Genomic DNA, 21,744 nt, shown 5'->3' with positions numbered 1-21,744 from the left:
TCTGCAAAAGCTTTCTGGATGTAGGAGTAGGCCAGTCCACCACTGCCTGAATCTTGGCAGGGTCAGGGCGAAGTTGGCCCTTCTCCACAATGAACCCAAGGAAAGACACCGAAGAGGAGTGAAAAGAGCATTTCTGTGGTTTAACGAAAAGCCTGTTCTCTAATAATCGTTGCAAGACGAGACGAACGTGGTGGTGGTGCTGATCGAGTGAGGTGGAGAATATGAGAATGTCGTCCAGATAAACAAAAACGAAACGGCCGATCATATCGCGGAGGACGTCATTAATAAGGGATTGAAACACTGCGGAGGCGTTGGTGAGTCCAAAGGGCATGACACAATATTCAAAGTGCCCCAGAGGAGTGTTAAAAGCAGTTTTCCACTCATCCCCGTTACGAATGCGCACCAAGTGATAAGCGTTACGTAAGTCCAGTTTAGTGAAAATATTAGCATTGTGGAGCGGTGTAAAAGCGGAATCTAGAAGGGGTAGAGGATATTTGTTGCGTACTGTAATTTTGTTGAGCGCGCGGAAATCAATACATGGCCGTAGGGAGCCGTCCTTCTTTTTAACAAAAAAGAACCCCGCCGCTAGGGGCGAAGAAGATGGTCGGATGTGACCAGCGGCGAGCGAAGTGGTAACATACTCCTCCAGAGCACCTTGTTCAGCTAGAGAGATGTTATACAGGCGAGCGGAGGGAAGAGGTGAACCAGGAAACATATCAATAGCGCAATCATAGGGTCGGTGGGGGGGGAGTGTCATGGCGTGGTCTTTACAGAAAACCCTCCCAAGGGAGTGATACTCCCTGGGAACAAGTGAAAGGTCGGGAGAAACGAGTGGGGAGGTGTGGGAGGGCGTGACAGGAAGTGAAGCTGAGCCTAAACAGTGTGAATGACAAAAAATGCTCCAATTGGAAATTTTGAATGTAGACCAATCAATGGTGGGGCTATGACGGTGAAGCCAAGGGAGACCCAACACCACGGGAGCAGAGCGAGAAGGAATAATAAAAAAACTAATGCATTCACAATGATTACCCGAGAGTAAGAGGGAAAGGGGGCGTGTCTGAAGCGTGACGCTAGCTAGATGTAGACCGTCAAGAGAACGAACATGTTTGCGAGTCTCAACAGGCATAGTGGGAATGTCCAGCTGTTTAACAAGACCAACGTCAATGAAATTCTCGTCAGCTCCAGAGTCAATAAGAGCGCTAATAGTGTGGCCTTCCCTCCCCTGCCAAGACAGCGTACTGCCAAGACAGCGCCCCACGGAGGAACTGGAGGGAGGAGGAGGAGGTGAAGATCCTCTCTCCGCTGGAGCGCTCGTGAAAGCAGCCGATCGCCGTGAGTGAGGACGACTTGGACAGCGGGTGATAGTGTGGTCCGCTGCTCCACAGTACAGACACAGCCGCAGGAGAACGCGACGCCTCCTCTCCGTGGCCGACAACCGACTGGCACCCAGCTGCATCGGCGACTCCACCTCGGCGGTCTCCAACGAGGATCCGGACAGTAGCGGAGGAGGCGGCAGGGATGGGGGGAGATCCAGGCGGCGAAGAGATGACTGATCGGCCGTGTGGGGAAGGAGCCCGCCCCGTTGTCGGACACGCTCCCGCAGGTGGTTATCCAGCCGGATAGAGAGGGAGATGAGTTCCTCTAGCGTCCTCGTCTCGTCGCGGGCAGCCAACTCGTCCTGTATACGGGAGCTGAGGCTGGCAAAAAACACGCAGCGGAGGGCTTTTTCGTTCCAGCCACTCTCCACTGCCATGATGCGGAACGTGATGGAATGCTCCGCAACTGAATTCGAGCCCTGGCGAAGAGCCAAGAGCCGGAATCCGGCCTCTCGTTCCCGCACTGGATGATCAAAAACGCTCCTCATCTCCTCCATGAATGCCTGCAAACTGGTGCGGAGCTCCGGCTTGCTCTCGCAAACAACCATAGCCCATTTGGCGGCGCGACCCGTGAGCAAGCCAATTATATAAGCCACCTTGGATGAGTCGGAGGCATAGGTCTGAGGCTGCTGGTTAAAAATCAACAAGCAGTGATGAAGGAAGAGTCTGCACCCACCAAAGTCTCCCTCATACCTTGAGGGGTGAGGGAAGTTGGGCTCACGTGGTAACTGGCTGGGTGACATGAGCGTCAGAGGACCAGGCGCCAGCGGTGAAGACGCCTCAGGCGCTGTGGTGACAGGGGAGCTCGCCATGCGGGCATGCATCTCCCGGACGAGGGTAGACAAGTCCTCCAGGGCCTGGTCGTGGCGACTTAGCATCTGGCCCTGGGCCTTGAGGGCGTACTGCAATTGCTCCTGTTCTGCGGGATCCATGACTCTGGTGGGATTATTCTGTCAGGCTTGTTGGGAGGAGTCTGGTGTAGGATCCCAAGATGCAGCAGCAAGACAACTCCAGGTACGGAAAAAATCTTTATTCCAACACAAGTCAGTATAACCAAAAAGAACAAAAAACAACGGTGCCAACTAGAGTCCAAGGGCACCGCGATAAAAGGAGTGAGGCAGGTAAGGAAACACAAAATACCTGAGATGCGTGCGGGTTGCCAGATGAGCAGGCGGAAATTCTAACATGCACAAAAACAATGTCTAGGAAGACAAAAGGGTGTCACAGGTACAGTCCAACGCGAGGAATAATCCCACGTCTTCCAGACGCAGCCACAGGGATTAAGTAGCCGAGAAAATGAGATACACCTGTGCTCATCAGGCAGCTCCGCCCATCTCAGGAGGACCAGCATCTGAGTGACACAGAAAGCACGGCAGTAACTGAATCTAGAAATAAACTTAATGAAAGCAAATGATATGTCACCGTAGAGCGTGACAATATTATCACTTTATTCCCATTATATTATCACTTTATTCCCATAATATTATGACTTTATTCCCATAATATTATCACTTTATTCCTGTAATATCACTTTATTCACATTATAATATCACTTTATGCCTGTAATATTATGACTTTATTCCCATTATATTATGACTTTATTCCTGTAATATTATCACTTTATTACCATTATATTATCACTTTATTCCTGTAATATTATCACTTTATTCCTATCATATTATGACTTTATTCCCATAATATCATCACTTTATTCCTATAATATTATCACTTTATTCCCATATTTTCACTTTATTCCCATAATATCACTTTATTTCCATAATATTATCACTTTATTCCCATAATATTATCACTTTATTCCTGTAATATTATCACTTTATTACCATCATATTCTAACTTTATTCCCATAATATCACTATATGCCTGTAATATCACTTTATTCCTGTAATATTATCACTTTATTCCCATCATATTATAACTTTATTCCCATAATATCACTTTATGCCTGTAATATTATGACTTTATTCCCATTATATTATGACTTTATTCCTGTAATATTATCACTATATTCCCACAATATTATGACTTTATTCCCATAATATCACTTTATGCCTGTAATATTATCACTTTATTACCATTATATTATCACTTTATTCCTATAATATTATCACTTTATTCTCATATTATCACTTTATTCCCATAATATCACCACCTTATTCCCATAATATTATCATTTAATTCCCATAGTATTATCACTTTATTCCCATAATATCATCACTTTATTCCCATAATATTATCACTTTATTCCCATATCATCACTTTATTCCCATAATATTATCACTTTATTCCCATAATATTATCACTTTACTCCCATAATATTATGACTTTATTCTCATAATATCATCACTTTGTTCCCATAATATTATCACTTCATTCCCATAATATTATCACTTTATTCTTATAATATTTTGACTTTTTCCCCAACTTCATTTCCCAATTTACACCTTTTTTTTGTTTTTTCTCATAATAGTGCAACTCTTCCAAAAGTATTTTAACTCTATGCTACTAAAATGATGTTATTTTTCCTCATCAAATGACCAGTTTATTCTCATAAAATTGTGACTGTTTTCTCTTAGTATTTTGACTTTTTTTCTTGTAAAATGATTCCATTTCTGCTGTTTTTTGCTTGTATGTTTTTTTCCTAATATTATTATTTCCATAATATTTGGACTTTTGAAAAAGAGGAAGGAGGAGAAAGGAAAGGCTGTGTTGAGCGTTTATTGGTTTTGTCACACATTTACACTCACTCTTCACTGGTATTCTTCTTTTGTATGAGCGCGCTTCCTTGTGCTGCACGCCATCTGCCATCACGTCACATGCCAAGGATGTGTTTGCTGTCATCACAAAGCCACCACGTCACGCTATCCCGTCCAGTGTCTCTGTCAGGACGGAGGACCCATCCCGACCCTCTCAGCGGCAAAGGGTAGGAGGAGGCCACGTTACCTCGTAGTTGCTGCAGCCTTCCTTCAAATGAGAACGTTTCTCCACTGAAGATACTTGAAAGTTTTAATGGACAACACATGGTTTTTTGCACCAAGTGTCCTGTTTGTGTGTTTTTCTACTTATCCGCTGCTGCTCCTCATATTCATACGTCACACTTACACGTCACCGTCAGGGGCGGGGCCCGCCTCACGCTGTCCACCAGGCGGCGTAAGGAGTCCCCCACCTGCTTTGCGGCCTTGGTCAGCTCCGCCCCCTTGTCACGACCCGCTCCAATCAAATGGAAAACATCTGGTGATTGAAGACCCAAGACACGTGTCAGTCTGTCCACCGTCTCCTGCAGCAGCTCCTCTGGACCGGCGTCAGCCACACCCCCATCCTCCTCGTACTGGATGTCATGTGACCTGGTGGATGGGGTGTCCCCCTTTTCACTCGGCGCTTCATCCGCCTTCAACACCAAGGCCTCGTCTTCACAAGATGGTGCACCGCTTGCTCTGCTCTCCTGTCCTGGGACATCTTGGCTGTCCTGTGGTGGGTTGTCTTTGCTGTCCCGTGGTGGGACGTCTTTGCTGTCCCGTGGTGGGACATCTTTGCTGTCCCGTGGTGGGACATCTTGGCTGTCCCATGGTGGGTCGTCTTTGCTGTCCCGTGGTGGGACATCTTGGCTGTCCCATGGTGGGTTGTCTTTGCTGTCCCGTGGTGGGTCGTCTTTGCTGTCCCGTGGTGGGACATCTTGTCTGTCCCATGGTGGGTCGTCTTTGCTGTCCTGTGGTGGGACATCTTGGCTGTCCCATGGTGGGTCGTCTTTGCTGTCCCGTGGTGGGACATCCTGGCTGTCCCATGGTGGGTCCTCTTTGCTGTCCCATGGTGGGACGTCTTTGCTGTCCCGTGGTGGGTCGTCTTTGCTGTCCCGTGGTGGGACATCTTGGCTGTCCCGTGGCGGGTCGTCTTTGCTGTCCCGTGGTGGGATATCTTTGCTGTCCCGTGGTGGGTCGTCTTTGCTGTCCCGTGGTGGGTTGTCTTTGCTGTCCCGTGGTGGGACATCTTGGCTGTCCCATGGTGAGACATCTTGGGTGTCCCGTGGTGGGTCGTCTTTGCTGTCCCATCCTGGGTCATCTTTGCTGTCCTGCTGTGTCTTCCTCGTCTTCAGTGCCTGAAAAGAAGGAGAGGTTCCGCAGGTCCTTCATACCGACCGCTATCAGGCTCTACAACACCTGAACCATTTTGTATTTCACTATGTCTATGCATTGCATGCATTGTCTATGATTATGCATTCTTTACTTGTGTACATACTTGTGTATCTTGCTTGCTGCTGGAACAGATGAATTTCCCTGCTGTGGGATTAATAAAGTACTACTACTACTACTACTACTACTAAAATGCAAACGTCCAATGACAGCAGCAACGTGATGGATGGGGCGCTTGTACACCCCACCTCTACACAGCTTGTCCGTAGCAAGCAGCTGTTATATTGTGTCAAATAGTCCCATAGTGTCCCATACGTCCATCACATCATTCACTTCTACTACACTCTTTTGGGGTTTTTACCACATTTTGGCTGTTTTTCCCCAGTTTCATTATGATGTGCCTTTATTCCCATCATATTTAGTCTTGAATGACATCTCAATGAATATCATATTGTAATATGCGGGATGGATACCATTTCTAATTCCAAGGTTTGGTTTGTCCTGACACTGCAGTCTTTTATCTTCTTTGGGTGTTTGTAGTTGTTGAATGACATATGTTGGAGTGTAGTGAGGGCGAAGCATTCCATGAGTTTACCTGCGCCAGCATGACCTGCAGACGGCAGTTGTGCTGCGTGATGGTTTCCATGGCGACCTCCATCTCCGTGCAGCCTTGTTGGAGCGCGCCCTGATCCGATTGGACGGCGAGACGCCACCGCCGCGCCCGCTCTTCCGGCGGCCTTCGTCACGGAAAAGAGACGTCATGATTCTGCCTTCTGATTGGCCGCTCAACATTTCCCTCCCTCTCTCACCGCTCGTCTCTGACTTCCGCCAGCCAGGTGGACCCCTCCGACTGCCCCTAACATAAAACATCAAAGTCTTAGTACCCCCCCCAACACGTCAACCATCCTCCGCATGTTAGAACATCAGACAAGTAAATTGGTGCAAAACTCAAACAAACAAGTACACTTTACCACAATAAAGTCCAAACATTCCCTTGCAATTTGACCAGAATAAACTGGTGATATGACGAGGATGAAGAATATCACTTTACTAGCACAGGGTTGAAATATTCAAGACTGTCACGCGCTACGGTGACACTTGTCGCCTGTTTTAGTTTTGTGCTGTTTTCCATTATGTTGTATGGTATTGCTGACCTCTCCTCTGTTTACTTGCTCAGACTGTGACACCTCCTGAGCTGGGCGGAGCTACCGGGTCCCTGCAGCTGTGTTCAATCAGCTACCTTTTTAGTCTCCTCACCTGCAGCCAACCAGTGCTGGATTATTCTCCATGTTGGTGTTTCCAGACCATGTGCACTTCTCCTGCTTACCTGTATTCTCCTGTTGCAGTTCTTCACGCTACTCCAACCAGCTAAGTCCACCTGCTGCACCAGACCTCCGTCCAGCTCAAGTGGTAGCTCCAGCACTCTTTAGTTCATAGCTGTTCTTGTTTTCTGCCCACGGTGCCCTCCTTAGTTTTTTGCACCGTCGCCCTGAGTTCCTGTTTTGTGCCTCCTCGGTTGTTCATTAAATATATTTTGAACTTTTGGACTAACCCCTGTGTCTGCATTTCAGGATCCAAGTAACACGGCTCCCTGAGCCTGACAAAGACAATACATCAATACAATATGTATGTATTGTATTCATCATACAATATGATGAAAAACAAACAGAAAAAGTCCAAATATTATGGCAATAACATCAGTAATACTACAGGAACAACATTAACAAGAATAAAGTCTGAATATTAAGAGAAAAAAATCATATTCTAACAAGAAAAAATATGAGTAAAAATGAATGTCATTTTGTAAGTCGTAATATTATTTGAAAAATACACACAAAAAGTTTTCATTTTTGGAAAATTAGTTTGCAGAAAAAGTCCAAATATTCTGAAAATAATGTCACGATATTACAGGAAGAAAATCACAAATCTACAAGAATAAAGTCAGAATATTAAGAGAAAAAAAATCATATTCTAACAAGAAAAGAGTTGACATAGTAAGAAAAAATATGATATATGATTTTTTTAAAAGTCGTAATATTCTGAAAAAAAGTTGTAGTTTTTGGAAAGTTGGGTAGCAGAACAAGTCCAAACATGTTGGCAATAAAGTCAACATTGACACGGACACGCTTGGAACTCAAACCCAGCAGAATAAATGGAGAATATGAAGAATATGAAAAAGTCCTTTTCGAAGGACTAAAAGAGTTCCAGTGTGAGGAGAATAAAGTGGTCATGTGATGAAGGGAGCAGGTATTCATGTTAGCTTGTAGGCTACCTGTTCCATCAGCATGTGATGGGTGTGCAGGGATGACCATGAGGATGAGGTTGAGGGAGGTTGCGCTGAGGAATGATGTGAGGGGGTGCCACGGCTGCCACTTAAAGGTAAAGGTAAAGGTGTGTTCTTGCTGTATTTTATTGTGAAAGTCATGAAAGGTACGTTCACCTGGGACTCTCCTTCAGGCCCCTCCCCCTGGCAGCTCCTCTTCGATTACGCCGCCGTGGTGACAGGAAGCGAGCGGCGCATCGCACGAATGAGGACACAGACTCACGCCAGGTGGGCTGAGTGGAGGAGGCTTTGTTTTACACTACTTCCTGTCCCCCTTCCTGCCCGCTTCCTGTGTGTCTCACCTGTGTCGTCAACTCCATAAGCGGGTGGCGATGTTCGTGTCGCTCAGACAGGAAGCAGCTCTGACACGCCTGGAAGCTCGCACACCTCGTGCAGCGATACCTCCACATGCACACAGGTCACACGGAGGTCACGCAGCCGCACTTGCCGCGATTGGACGACTGTGCTCACCTCGGTCCTCTGATGGGAAATATCTTGCACAGGCGACAGCGCACGTCGTGAACCAGCCTCCCGGTCCCGGCCAGACGAGACAAGATCGGTAACCATAGCAACAGAGGAGGATCACTCTGCAGCCACGACTGCACGTGCGCCCTGCTGACGGCGTGGCCGTGCACCTGTGCAGGTGAGACAATACTGTTCTGCACGCTGCCACGCTCGACTCGATGTCTTGGAGAAGAACGTTAGCTTTTTCTCACCCCGGTGAAACACGACCTCACTGCCTCCTCCACGTCACCAAACACGGCTTCCTGCTGGACCAGCCTGGGAACCTGACACACATCCACCTGATACTACGTACCTGATACCTGGCACACATCCACCTGATACTACGTACCTGATACCTGACACACAGCCACCTGATACTACGTACCTGATACCTGACACACATCCACCTGATACTACATACCTGATACTACGTACCTGATACCTGGCACACATCCACCTGATACTACGTACCTGATACCTGACACACAGCCACCTGATACTACGTACCTGATACCTGACACACATCCACCTGATACTACATACCTGATACTACGTACCTGAAACCTGACACACATCCACCTGATACTACGTACCTGATACCTGACACACATCCACCTGATACTACGTACCTGATACCTGACACACATCCACCTGATACTACGTACCTGATACCTGACACACATCCACCCGATACTACGTACCTGATACCTGACACACATCCACCCGATACTACGTACCTGATACCTGACACACATCCACCTGATACTACGTACCTGATACCTGACACACATCCACCTGATACTACGTACCTGATACCTGACACACATCCACGTGATACTACGTACCTGATACCTGACACACATCCACCTGATACTACGTACCTGATACCTGACACACATCCACGTGATACTACGTACCTGATACCTGACACACATCCACGTGATACTACGTACCTGATACCTGACACACATCCACCTGATACTACGTACCTGATACCTGACACACATCCACCTGATACTACGTACCTGATACCTGACACACATCCACCTGATACTACGTACCTGATACCTGACACACATCCACGTGATACTACGTACCTGATACCTGACACACATCCACGTGATACTACGTACCTGATACCTGACACACATCCACCTGATACTACGTACCTGATACCTGACACACATCCACCTGATACTACGTACCTGATACCTGACACACATCCACCTGATACTACATACCTGATACCTGACACACATCCACCTGATACTACGTATCTGATACCTGACACACATCCACCTGATACTACGTACCTGATACCTGGCACACATCCACCTGATACTACGTACCTGATACCTGACACACAGCCACCTGATACTACGTACCTGATACCTGACACACATCCACCTGATACTACATACCTGATACTACGTACCTGAAACCTGACACACATCCACCTGATACTACGTACCTGATACCTGACACACATCCACCTGATACTACGTACCTGATACCTGACACACATCCACCTGATACTACGTACCTGATACCTGACACACATCCACCCGATACTACGTACCTGATACCTGACACACATCCACCCGATACTACGTACCTGATACCTGACACACATCCACCTGATACTACGTACCTGATACCTGACACACATCCACCTGATACTACGTACCTGATACCTGACACACATCCACCTGATACTACGTACCTGATACCTGACACACATCCACGTGATACTACGTACCTGATACCTGACACACATCCACCCGATACTACGTACCTGATACCTGACACACATCCACCCGATACTACGTACCTCATACTACATACCTGATACTACATACCTCATGCTACATACCTCATGCTACATACCTGATACTACATACCTGATACTACATACCTGATACTATATATCTCATACTACATACCTCATGCTACATACCTCATGCTACATACCTCATGCTACATACCTGATACTACATACCTGATACTCCATACCTCATGCTACATACCTGATACTACATACCTGATACTCCATACCTCATGCTACATACCTCATACTACATACCTGATACTACATACCTGATACTACATACCTCATGCTACATACCTCATACTACATACCTGATACTACATACCTGATACTACATACCTCATACTACATACCTCATACTACATACCTGATACTACATACCTGATACTACATACCTCATGCTACATACCTGATACTACATACCTGATACTACATACCTCATGCTACATACCTCATGCTACATACCTGATACTACATACCTGATACTACATACCTCATATTACATACCTCATGCTACATACCTGATACTACATACGTGATACTACATACCTCATGCTACATACCTGATACTACATACCTCATGCTACAAACCTGATACTACATACCTGATATTACATACCTCATATTACATACCTCATGCTACATACCTGATACTACATACCTGATACTACATACCTCATGCTACATACCTGATACTACATACCTCATGCTACATACCTCATACTACATACCTGATACTACATACCTGATACTACATACCTCATGCTACATACCTGATACTACATACCTCATGCTACATACCTCATACTACATACCTCATGCTACATACCTCATGCTACATACCTCATATCTCATACTACATACCTGATACTACATACCTCATGCTACATACCTCATACTACATACCTGATACTACATACCTCATGCTACATACCTCATGCTACATACCTGATACTACATACCTGATACTACATACCTCATATTACATACCTCATACTACATACCTGATACTACATATCTCATACTACATACCTGATACTACATAACTCATGCTACATACCTCATACTACATACCTGATACTACATATCTCATACTACATACCTCATGCTACATACCTCATACTACAGTACATACCTCATGCTACATACCTGATACTACATACCTGATACTACATACCTGATATTACATACCTCATGCTACATACCTCATGCTACATACCTGATACTACATACCTCATGCTACATACCTCATGCTACATACCTGATACTACCTACCTGATACTACATACCTCAGGCTACATACCTCAGGCTACATACCTCATGCTACATACCTGATACTACATACCTCATACTACATACCTGATACTACATACCTGATACTACATATCTCATACTACATACCTGATACTACATACCTCATACTACATACCTGATACTACATACCTCATGCTACATACCTCATGCTACATACCTGATACTACATCCCTCATGCTACATACCTCATGCTCCATACCTGATACTACATACCTGATACTACATACCTCATGCTACATACCTCATGCTACACACCTGATACTACATACCTGATACTACATACCTGATGCTACATACCTCATGCTACATACCTCATGCTACATGCCTGATACTACATACCTCATGCTACATACCTGATACTACATACCTGATAGCTGACACACATCCACCTGATACTACGTACCTGATACTACATACCTCATACTACATACCTCATACTACATACCTCATGCTACATACCTCATATTACATACCTCGTACTACATACCTGATACCTGACACACATCCACCTGATACTACATACCTGATACTACATACCTCATACTACATACCTCATACTACATACCTCATGCTACATACCTCATATTACATACCTCGTACTACATACCTGATACTACATACCTGATACTACATACCTCATATTACATACCTCATGCTACATACCTGATACTACATACCTCATGCTACAAACCTGATACTACATACCTGATATTACATACCTCATACTACATACCTGATACTACATACCTGATACTACATACCTCATACTACATACCTCATGCTACATACCTCATGCTACATACCTCATATCTCATACTACATACCTGATACTACATACCTCATGCTACATACCTCATACTACATACCTGATACTACATACCTCATGCTACATACCTCATGCTACATACCTGATACTACATACCTCATGCTACATACCTCATGCTACATACCTCATATCTCATACTACATACCTGATACTACATACCTCATGCTACATACCTCATACTACATACCTGATACTACATACCTCATGCTACATACCTCATGCTACATACCTGATACTACATACCTCATGCTACATACCTCATGCTACATACATGATACTACATACCTGATACTACATACCTCATATTACATACCTCATACTACATACCTTATACTACATATCTCATACTACATACCTGATACTACATAACTCATGCTATATACCTCATACTACATACCTGATACTACATATCTCATACTACATACCTGATACTACATACCTGATACTACATACCTCATATTACATACCTCATACTACATACCTGATACTACATAACTCATGCTACATACCTCATACTACATACCTGATACTACATATCTCATACTACATACCTCATGCTACATACCTGATACTACAGTACATACCTCATGCTACATACTTCATGCTAAATACCTGATACTACATACCTGATACTACATACCTCATGCTACATACCTCATGATACATACCTCATGCTACATACCTGATACTACATACCTGATACTACATACCTCATGCTACATACCTGATACTACATACCTGATACTACATACCGCATGCTACATACCTCATGCTACATACCTGATACTACATACCTGATACTACATACCTCATGCTACATACCTGATACTACATACCTGATACTACATACCTCATGCTACATACCTGATACTACATACCTGATACTACATACCTCATGCTACATACCTGATACTACATACCTGATACTACATACCTCATGCTACATACCTCATGCTACATACCTGATACTACATACCTGATACTACATACCTCATGCTACATACCTGATACTACATACCTCATGCTACATACCTGATACCTGACACGACATCGACACATCACCTCGCCTCACTTGTCACCTTCTCCCTTAATGCCTGCCTGATACTACCCACCTGATACTATGTACTGTACCTCATACTACACACCTGATACTACCTTCCTGAAAATACATACAGTACCTGTCTGATACTACATGTATGATACTACCTGGCTCACGTTGGCCAACAAGGACCTGAGGGAAGACCTGCTGATGGATCCAAAAGCGCTTGCTGCTGCACATGCCAGGGCTACACACACACACACACACACACACACACACACACACACACACACAGTCACGTAGTGAAAAGACACAGGCGATGTTTTTATTTTTGCTCATGTAACCAGGTTAATTCCGTACATGCTGGAGTGTCCGTATTTCTTCCCAATTGCTGCTCGCAATAGTTAAATCTCGCAATAGTTTGTGTAACGTCATTAGGTCACTTGGTGCGGTGCGACCAATCGCGCACCGGTTTGTTAAATATGGCGTCTCTTTTCAGTTTGACGTGTATGGCAGTGGGCAAAGATCACATACGAGTGAGCTCCAGGTTGGTTCAAACTTCTTTACACCATATCGCTGTCCAATTCTGCTTTTAATGGTTCATATTCAACTCGTAGGAGGCTCCTACCGCGTATCGAATGGGGAAAAAGAAACGATGCGTGACGCGTAAGTAAGGAATTGTTTGGATCATTGGCTAGCCGCCTCCATTCATTTCAATGGATGCGTGTCACTGCGCAATGGCCGGAACGCAATCGGTTCCGTGCATGCGCAAGGTCTACGTCACTTCCTTCTTCAGCTAATTTTAACGACAGCGCTTCTGCGACCTCACGTGCTGTGGTAGTTATTTTTTAAACGTATGAACATCAATGGTCAATAACCATACTTCAATTATGTAATATGTTGGGAGGTTATTTTGTAAATGACACTTGTTAAAATAGTTGGTTAGCATGGGGATGTTTGTATCGTCGTATGACAGCCACCAAGACTGAGCTACGTAAAAACTTACGCAGTGCACGTAGCGCAGACATAAACATCATATCCGGTTACGTGTAATATAGATAAATAGAATACAACACATAAAATGCAGCTACATTTCAATGTAAACAACCATAAGTAGAGTGCAATGATGGATTCATCGAGAGGATTCAGGTTTTTTTCTAAATGGGGAAATAGCATCCATCCAAACATATCTTCCTTGCAAACGCTTTTGTGTGCCTTTTTCCAGTGGCGAAAGAAAAACATAAAATTATTAATGGAACAAAGAAAAGAGGGCTTATTAATTGTCTACTTGCACCATGGATATGATAGAAGAGAACAAAAAGATTGATCATGTTGTTATTTCTCAAATATCTATCTTAATAACGCGTTCTGCACATGCGTACAACCCAGTTGAACCGATTGCCTTCCGGGTACGTATTGCGCAGTGACAACGCGGATCGCCACCTGGCGACCTCCATTCATTTCAATGGACGCGCTTAGCTTGATTAGAACATGCCTTATATCGCCAAAATGCAACAATGAAACCTGCCGAAGCAGCAATTCGAATGTGTATTACCTGAATGATGTACCCGTTGAATATAGTACATGAAGAGGTATTACCTCCTGTATATTGTTGAAGTGTTCGTATTTCAGCATGTAATTCAGGATACATTGTTTTCCTAGTGCTAGTTTTGCTATTGTGTGTGCAGGCATGGGAATGCTAACCATACTGGAGCTGTTAGTTTTGGACACACATGGGAATGCTATTGATAGCATCTTTCAATACGTATGTAGCAATGTACATTGCATGACTAGTGAACATTTGGTCCTTTCTACGATGTTATGTATGCTATATTATCTACTGTATGCCGTGTGTCACTTTATGTAAGCAGGTGTTTTACCTTCATATTTCAGCAGCGGCGTGTCAGCGGCTAAACAGATGACAGCAACGTGAAGAGAAAGAGAGGCAACATGACCCGACCCGTTCCTGAAACACCAACACACCATCACTCTATGCGCTCTATGTCTACTCCACATGTTAACCATTGCATCGTCCACTTACATACATGCTTACATACTGTACTTACTTACCACCAAAAACGTCAACAATAATACATACGTGACTTGGACAAAAATCATTTATAATCTGTTTCAGTAGTTTTGATATCATTTTTAAGTATTATATATGGCAAATACGATTGACAAACATATCTATTTCAGAAAAGATGAGGAATTTGAGTGAATGATTTGCTCATGAAATGAATGATTGACTTATTAGTTATCAGTGTTACTGTTCCATGAAATCAATCACATGCATGAGCTGATTTATGTATAACTACAATCAATGATTTATTGACATCGATACTACATAATCATACAAAACTCAATACTCCATCAAGTAAATTAATACATAATCCAATCAAATGTTTATCTTTACAATTTCTATTGTATTGATATATTTATCTACTTTATTTGAATAAAATGATTAATAAAATAAGTGTTGTGGTGCCAGGAAGAAGGAGTCGCAGGCGGAGTTATTGGAACAGCAACTGGCAACATTTATTTCCCTGCTCCTCTCGAGCTTACAACCTGACAGAGCAAAATGCACGTCTCTCTACTGCAAAAACAAGGGTCCCTCAACCATAAGGGCCCAGGTGAAACTGCAACTGACATAAAGTTCCTATGGGTGAATTATGTCCAACATGCGCCACACAAGCCCCCCCAGAATTCACCCATACGCAAAATCAGCATAGGTAGGAGGCACTACCACCCGACCCCGACGCGTACGCCGTGGGGAGGCGGCAGGTGCGGGAGGTCGGGGGGAAGAGACTCGCGGCGGCCCCAAGGCGGAGGGGGAGGGAACCGACGAATCCGTTAACTCCACCCGACGCCGACCAGGGGGACGACCCCGGCGGGGAGGTACTGCAACCTCCGACGGCAGAAAAGGGTCCAAACACGCAGGTTTAACTCTGTCCAGTGAGACAGTTTCCCTCTGGCCCCCAATGTCCAACACCAAACATTTGTCCCTGTGCTCCAGAATCCTATACGGGCCACAAGGGCCCGCGATGCGCATCGTGCCGGAGAAAAACAAATTTCGCCGAACGCAAGGAAGCCGGAACGCACACATCGGGCACGCAGTGCCGCGAGGTCGGGACCGGGGCGAACTCCAACAGGTCAGCCCTCTGATTCGCGGCCGACCATGGAACGGTCGCTTCCGACACAAAATCTGCGGGGACACGCAACACCTGGCCGTAAACCAACTCTGCGGAAGACGCCCGCAGATCTTCCTTGGGTGCGCACCTGAGACCTAGCAGCACCCATTGAAGCCGATCTACCCAGTCCCCGTCACATAAAGACGCACGAAGTGAAGCTTTCATGGAGCGGTGAAAACGTTCGCACAGCCCATTCGCCTGCGGGTGATAAGCGGTGGTGCGGTGCAGTTTAACTCCCAAGCTGCCGGCAACAGCCGTAAACTGCACGCCTCTGTCTGACGAAAGGTCAGAAGGTGTTCCAAAACACGCCACCCACGTACCAATAAACGCCCGCGCTACGTCCGCCGTGGACGTGGACGACAGTGGAACGGCCTCGGGCCAACGTGTGGTCCTATCAACCATGGTGAGCAGATGCGTGAACCCCTGTGACTCGGGCAGCGGCCCAACCAAGTCAATATTGACGTGGTCGAAACGGCGCTCAGGTACCTGAAAGGTTTCGAGGGGCATCTTGATGTGGCACTGCACCTTGGCTCGTTGGCAAGCAACGCAGGAATTGGACCACGCCAGCACGTCCTTCTTGAGACCACGCCACACGAACTTTTGGGACACCAGTCTTGCGGACGGTTTACGACCTGGGTGGGAAAGACCATGTACCGCATCGAACACCTTGCGCCGCCAGCGTGCAGGGATTAAAGGGCGAGCAACACCGGAAGAAATGTCGCACCATAAAAAGGCACCCAAGTCGCCAACTGGAACGCGCTGCACGTGTAGGCCAGAGGTTGCAGAACGGAGAGCACGCACGCTGTCATCATGATCTTGATCCCGTGCCATGGCGGCATAGTCCAAACCAAGCTGGACCGTGCTGGCGATCGCCCTGGACAGACAGTCAGCCACTACGTTGGCCTTCCCCGAGACGTGTCTGATGTCGGTGGTAAACTCCAAAATATACGAAAGTTGTCGCTGTTGCCGCGCAGACCACGGTTCCGCCGTGCGCGACATCGAGAACGAGAGGGGTTTGTGATCCGTGTACGCGGTGAAGTCACGGCCCTCCAAAAGAAAACGGAAATGACGCACCGCTAACCAAAGGGCCAATAACTCTCTATCGAAAGCGCTATACTTGCGCTCATGAGGCGCCAATTGGCGACTAAAAAAGGCAAGTGGCTGCCAGGCGCCGTCAACCCACTGCTCAAGGACCGCCCCCACTGCGTAATCAGACGCGTCGGCAGTAAGGGCCATGGGTGCGTCGGGCCGAGGATGTGCCAGCAACGCCGCCTGTCCGAGTGCAGCTTTGGTAGCCTCGAATGCCGCCAACCTGTCCGCCGACCATTCAATGACCTGGCTGGGAGACGTACCTCTGAGTGCTTCGTCCAGTGAGCGCATGACGTGCGCCGCGTGACGCATGAAACGGTGGTAGTAAGCCACCATCCCCAAAAATTCCCTGAGTCCCCGCGCCAACCGTGGACGTGCGAAACCGGTGACGGCCTCTACTTTGGAGGGGAGTGGAACCACGCCGTCTTTGTCCACGAGATGGCCGAGGAACTGTACAGACTCGACCCCAAAAACGCACTTCGCGGGGTTCACGATAAGACCGTGGGCGTTCAGTCTCTCAAACAAGTCCCTCAGATGCTGTAAGTGTTCCTGAACGCCCTCGCTGGCAACAAGAATGTCGTCCAGGTAGACGAACACGGACGGCATGTCCCGTAGAACTGAGTCCATTAACCGCTGGAAAGACTGCGCAGCGTTTTTCAACCCGAACGGCATCCTCAAAAACTCAAAAAGCCCGAACGGCGTAATAACGGCCGTTTTGGGAACATCGGTGGGGTGAACAGGCACTTGATGATAGCCGCGCACCAGGTCGATCTTGGAGAACACGACGCAACCGGCGAGGTGCGCCGAAAAGTTCTGCACGTGAGGCACAGGGTATCGGTTGGGCGTGGTGACGTCGTTAAGACGACGATAATCCCCGCACGGCCTCCACCCTCCGTCGTGCTTGGGCACAATGTGTAGCGGAGACGACCAGGGGCTGCTGGAGCGTCTAACAATCCCCAGCCGCTCCATGTTCTCGAACTCGGCCCGAGCCACAGACAGTTTAGCCGGATCGAGGCGACGCGCGCGGGCATGCACTGGTGCGCCAGAAGTGACAATGCGGTGAACGACACCATGTTTAGCGGAGACGGCGGAGAAGGTAGGGCGGGTGAGGTCTGTGTACTCACGTAACAACCGGCAAAACACATTGTCCTCCGTGAGCGAGTTGGAAAGGCAAATAAGTCCGGCCGCACCCCTAACCCCGGGAATGGAAAGGAATGTCCGAGCGTCCACCAAGCGTCCATTAACAACGTCCACCAGCAGGTTGTGCGCACAAAGGAAGTCTGCCCCAAGGAGGGGAAAGGCGACGTTCGCGACGACAAACTCCCACACGAACCGCTGACTGCCAAAACGCAAATCCAAAGTCTTTAATCCATACGTCCGTATAGGCGTATCATCCGCTGAACGGAGTGCTGGACCGGGTGAAGCATCAGCCTGCTCCCCAGGCGCTGCCGGTATCACGCTCCTCTGCGCGCCGGTGTCGCACAGAAACTTGCGACCGGAGAGAGAATCCACCACAAAAAGCAGCTGGTTGGGAGTGCCCGCCACCCCGGCCACTACAGGGGGCGGGCACCGGCGTTTCCCGCCGCTGAGTAAGTGCATGGCGGCCGGCATGCCCTCGCCTTGGCCCCGAAGCGGGCGTGGTAAAAACACCAGCCTTCTCGATGGTCGCGCTCCCGTCGACTCCCCCGCTGGTCGGCTGATGCGCGCATCTCGCGCGCAGGGGCCAGGTACTCGGAAGGTGCTTGCACCGGCGCCCCTTGCTCGTGCGCCGTATGAGGGGTCGCAGTAAAATAGGCTTCTGCCTCCTCTGCGAGAGCGCGCGGGTCCGAGACGTCGGAGTTGCCGAGGGCAGTGCGCACTTGCACGGGGAGTTGTCGCAGGAACAGCTCCCTGAAAAGCGAACCCGGCTCCTCGTCGCCCAAGAGGTTCAGCATATGGTCCATTAGTTGAGTCGGTGAGCGTCCGCCAAGGCCGCTAATGTCCAGTAGCCGACGGGCCCGCTCACGCCGGGACAGGCTGTGCACCCTGAGTAGGTGTTCCTTCAGCGCGCCGAATTTATCCCGGGCCGGCGGCGAGGTGATGAAGCGGACCACCTGGGACGCGGTCCTGCTGTTTAGCGCCGTAACGACATGTGAAGGGTTTTTATATCTCATTTGTGTTCTTATTATGTGCATATTGATCTGCTGAGCCGCTTGCGTCCATTTTGTGCGGGTGGTCACACAGAGCATGTGGTGTTCTCATGGCCTGTGCTCATTACCTTATCTACACATTCCTCACAACTGATAAGCAGCTCAAGGAGGGATTACTCGAACCACAGCAACCCCCTACCTATGGCCGCTGGTTGACCTGCACAACGAACAAAGGCCCACTCCTCTCATCGGCGGGTGCCACCCCACTTTGCTGATTGGTCCTCGGGGACTACAACACCACACCTTCAGCGGCATCTGATAGGATCTCCAACTCCTGCAGTGACGGGCGCTGTCTTCTCCCATTGGGTGAGGATCAACATCCATTTGCATCTACAAATGTATAAAGGCCGGGCAGGGATAGCTAGCTGTGCTCTTTCTGTCTGACCCTGTATTAAGACCAACTTAGGTGTAGGCCTATAGGGAAAGACGCTAGGCCCGGAGCTCCGTTGTATTAGGTTTGTTTGTCAGGAATAAATTTACTCACTTGAACATAGTCTCATGTAACGTTTTTCCTCCGACTTCGACACCCACAAGGATTAGAGAATCCTTCACATGCCAGAACTTCTTCTCATCGTCTTCAATGCCGCGAAGACCGAACTGCGCCTCGGCCTGCGCAAACCACGCTTCAGGTGCCGACTCCCAGTACTCTGGCAACTTAAGTGTGGCGTTGTCCGCCATTGTGTTCGCCGTGGTCCCGGAGACTACAGGTCCACTGTCGGGGTCACCAATGTGGTGCCAGGAAGAAGGAGTCGCAGGCGGAGTTATTGGAACAGCAACTGGCAACATTTATTTCCCTGCTCCTCTCGAGCTTACAACCTGACAGAGCAAAATGCACATGTCTCTCTACTGCAAAAACAAGGGTCCCTCAACCATAAGGGCCCAGGTGAAACTGCAACTGACATAAAGTTCCTATGGGTGAATTATGTCCAACATGCGCCACAGAGTACATTTATTTACAAATACGCTAGTCATTAGAATGGACATATGCATTTATTATACTGTTTTAATATTTTGTCCAAAAAGATAAGTATAAAAAGTGATGTTTTAGCTGCATATGGATGTATGTGTGTGTACGTGCGTGCGTGTTCATCTGTCAGCTTTTGGAATGTGGTGATTGATTGATTGTGCACGTGTGTGCCAACAAGGACTACGTGTGACGACAAACGTTGGTACCTGTCAAACATCCTGAACATCAGACCGCACATCTTCTCCGACGCCTCCAACATCACATGACTCGATGGTTCCTCCGATGCGTGGCGGAACATCCTGTTTAGGTTCTGACTGACTTCCTGCTCGCTCAGCACACCTGCACGCTCCACCCCGCCCCCCGTGTCAAGTGCTGCGCCGATGTGTTGAAGCAGGACCCGGTCCACTGCCATGACAACAGCAACCCGTCACCAGACAAGACCAGAAGAGTCCAAGAACAAGCAGCAAAACAACCCAACTGTGACAGAAGCGCTGCAGATGTTCAAGCTCCACCGCCACCCGGTAAGCCCGCACACCCACGTCACCTAAACCCTCCACACCTGAAACACAAGCACTCATCAGGACAGGAAGTACAGCATCGTGACAAAGCACTGATGAAAGAGAAAGCGAATGTGATGGTCTCATCAGATGCACTGTAAAACAACAGTGAGATGCAAGTAGAAATGCAATGTGTAGAGTGCAGGGACCTACTGAGGGTGTTGCCATCCATGCTGAGTGTTGGTCTGCAAAGGAAGGAATTGCCTCGGTGAGTTTGGGATGCAAATGTCTCAAGAAGAAACGGAAATGGCAAATGTTATGTGACTCACCTGCGGCCGTCTGGAAGGAAAGAAGCTGCTGAATGTTTCATTTGTCATCCGAGCTGCTGCTCGCCTGCCGGCTGTCCACCAATCAGCATCCAGACGAGTGATGACGTCAGACACGGAGACGTGGAAG

General features: G+C 47.4%; 2 protein-coding genes across 2 annotated transcripts in view; one reads left to right on the top strand and one right to left on the bottom strand.

Moving 5' to 3' along the window:
* zdbf2 (zinc finger, DBF-type containing 2) overlaps positions 1 to 7,991 on the top strand; it is an 18,630-nt gene extending 10,639 nt beyond the window's left edge. The window contains exon 10 of the transcript XR_008573616.1: positions 7,979 to 7,991. The gene's annotated coding sequence lies outside the window, so the exon portion shown is untranslated. The remainder of the gene's footprint in view (positions 1 to 7,978) is intronic.
* On the bottom strand, positions 3,462 to 21,744 carry dytn (dystrotelin). Its single transcript, XM_054798600.1, is given in 14 exon segments — positions 3,462 to 5,487; positions 6,117 to 6,258; positions 6,331 to 6,377; positions 7,794 to 7,955; positions 7,958 to 8,077; positions 8,147 to 8,246; positions 8,316 to 8,479; positions 8,561 to 8,632; positions 13,523 to 13,602; positions 15,236 to 15,321; positions 20,998 to 21,196; positions 21,270 to 21,401; positions 21,502 to 21,533; positions 21,618 to 21,744. Coding segments are annotated over 14 exon segments (2,385 nt in total). The 5' UTR covers positions 21,659 to 21,744; the 3' UTR covers positions 3,462 to 4,479.

This window comes from Dunckerocampus dactyliophorus, chromosome 1 (assembly GCF_027744805.1).
Source record: "Dunckerocampus dactyliophorus isolate RoL2022-P2 chromosome 1, RoL_Ddac_1.1, whole genome shotgun sequence".
Classification (NCBI taxonomy): Eukaryota; Metazoa; Chordata; class Actinopteri; order Syngnathiformes; family Syngnathidae; genus Dunckerocampus; species Dunckerocampus dactyliophorus.
This window is presented reverse-complemented; position numbering and strand designations above follow the sequence as displayed.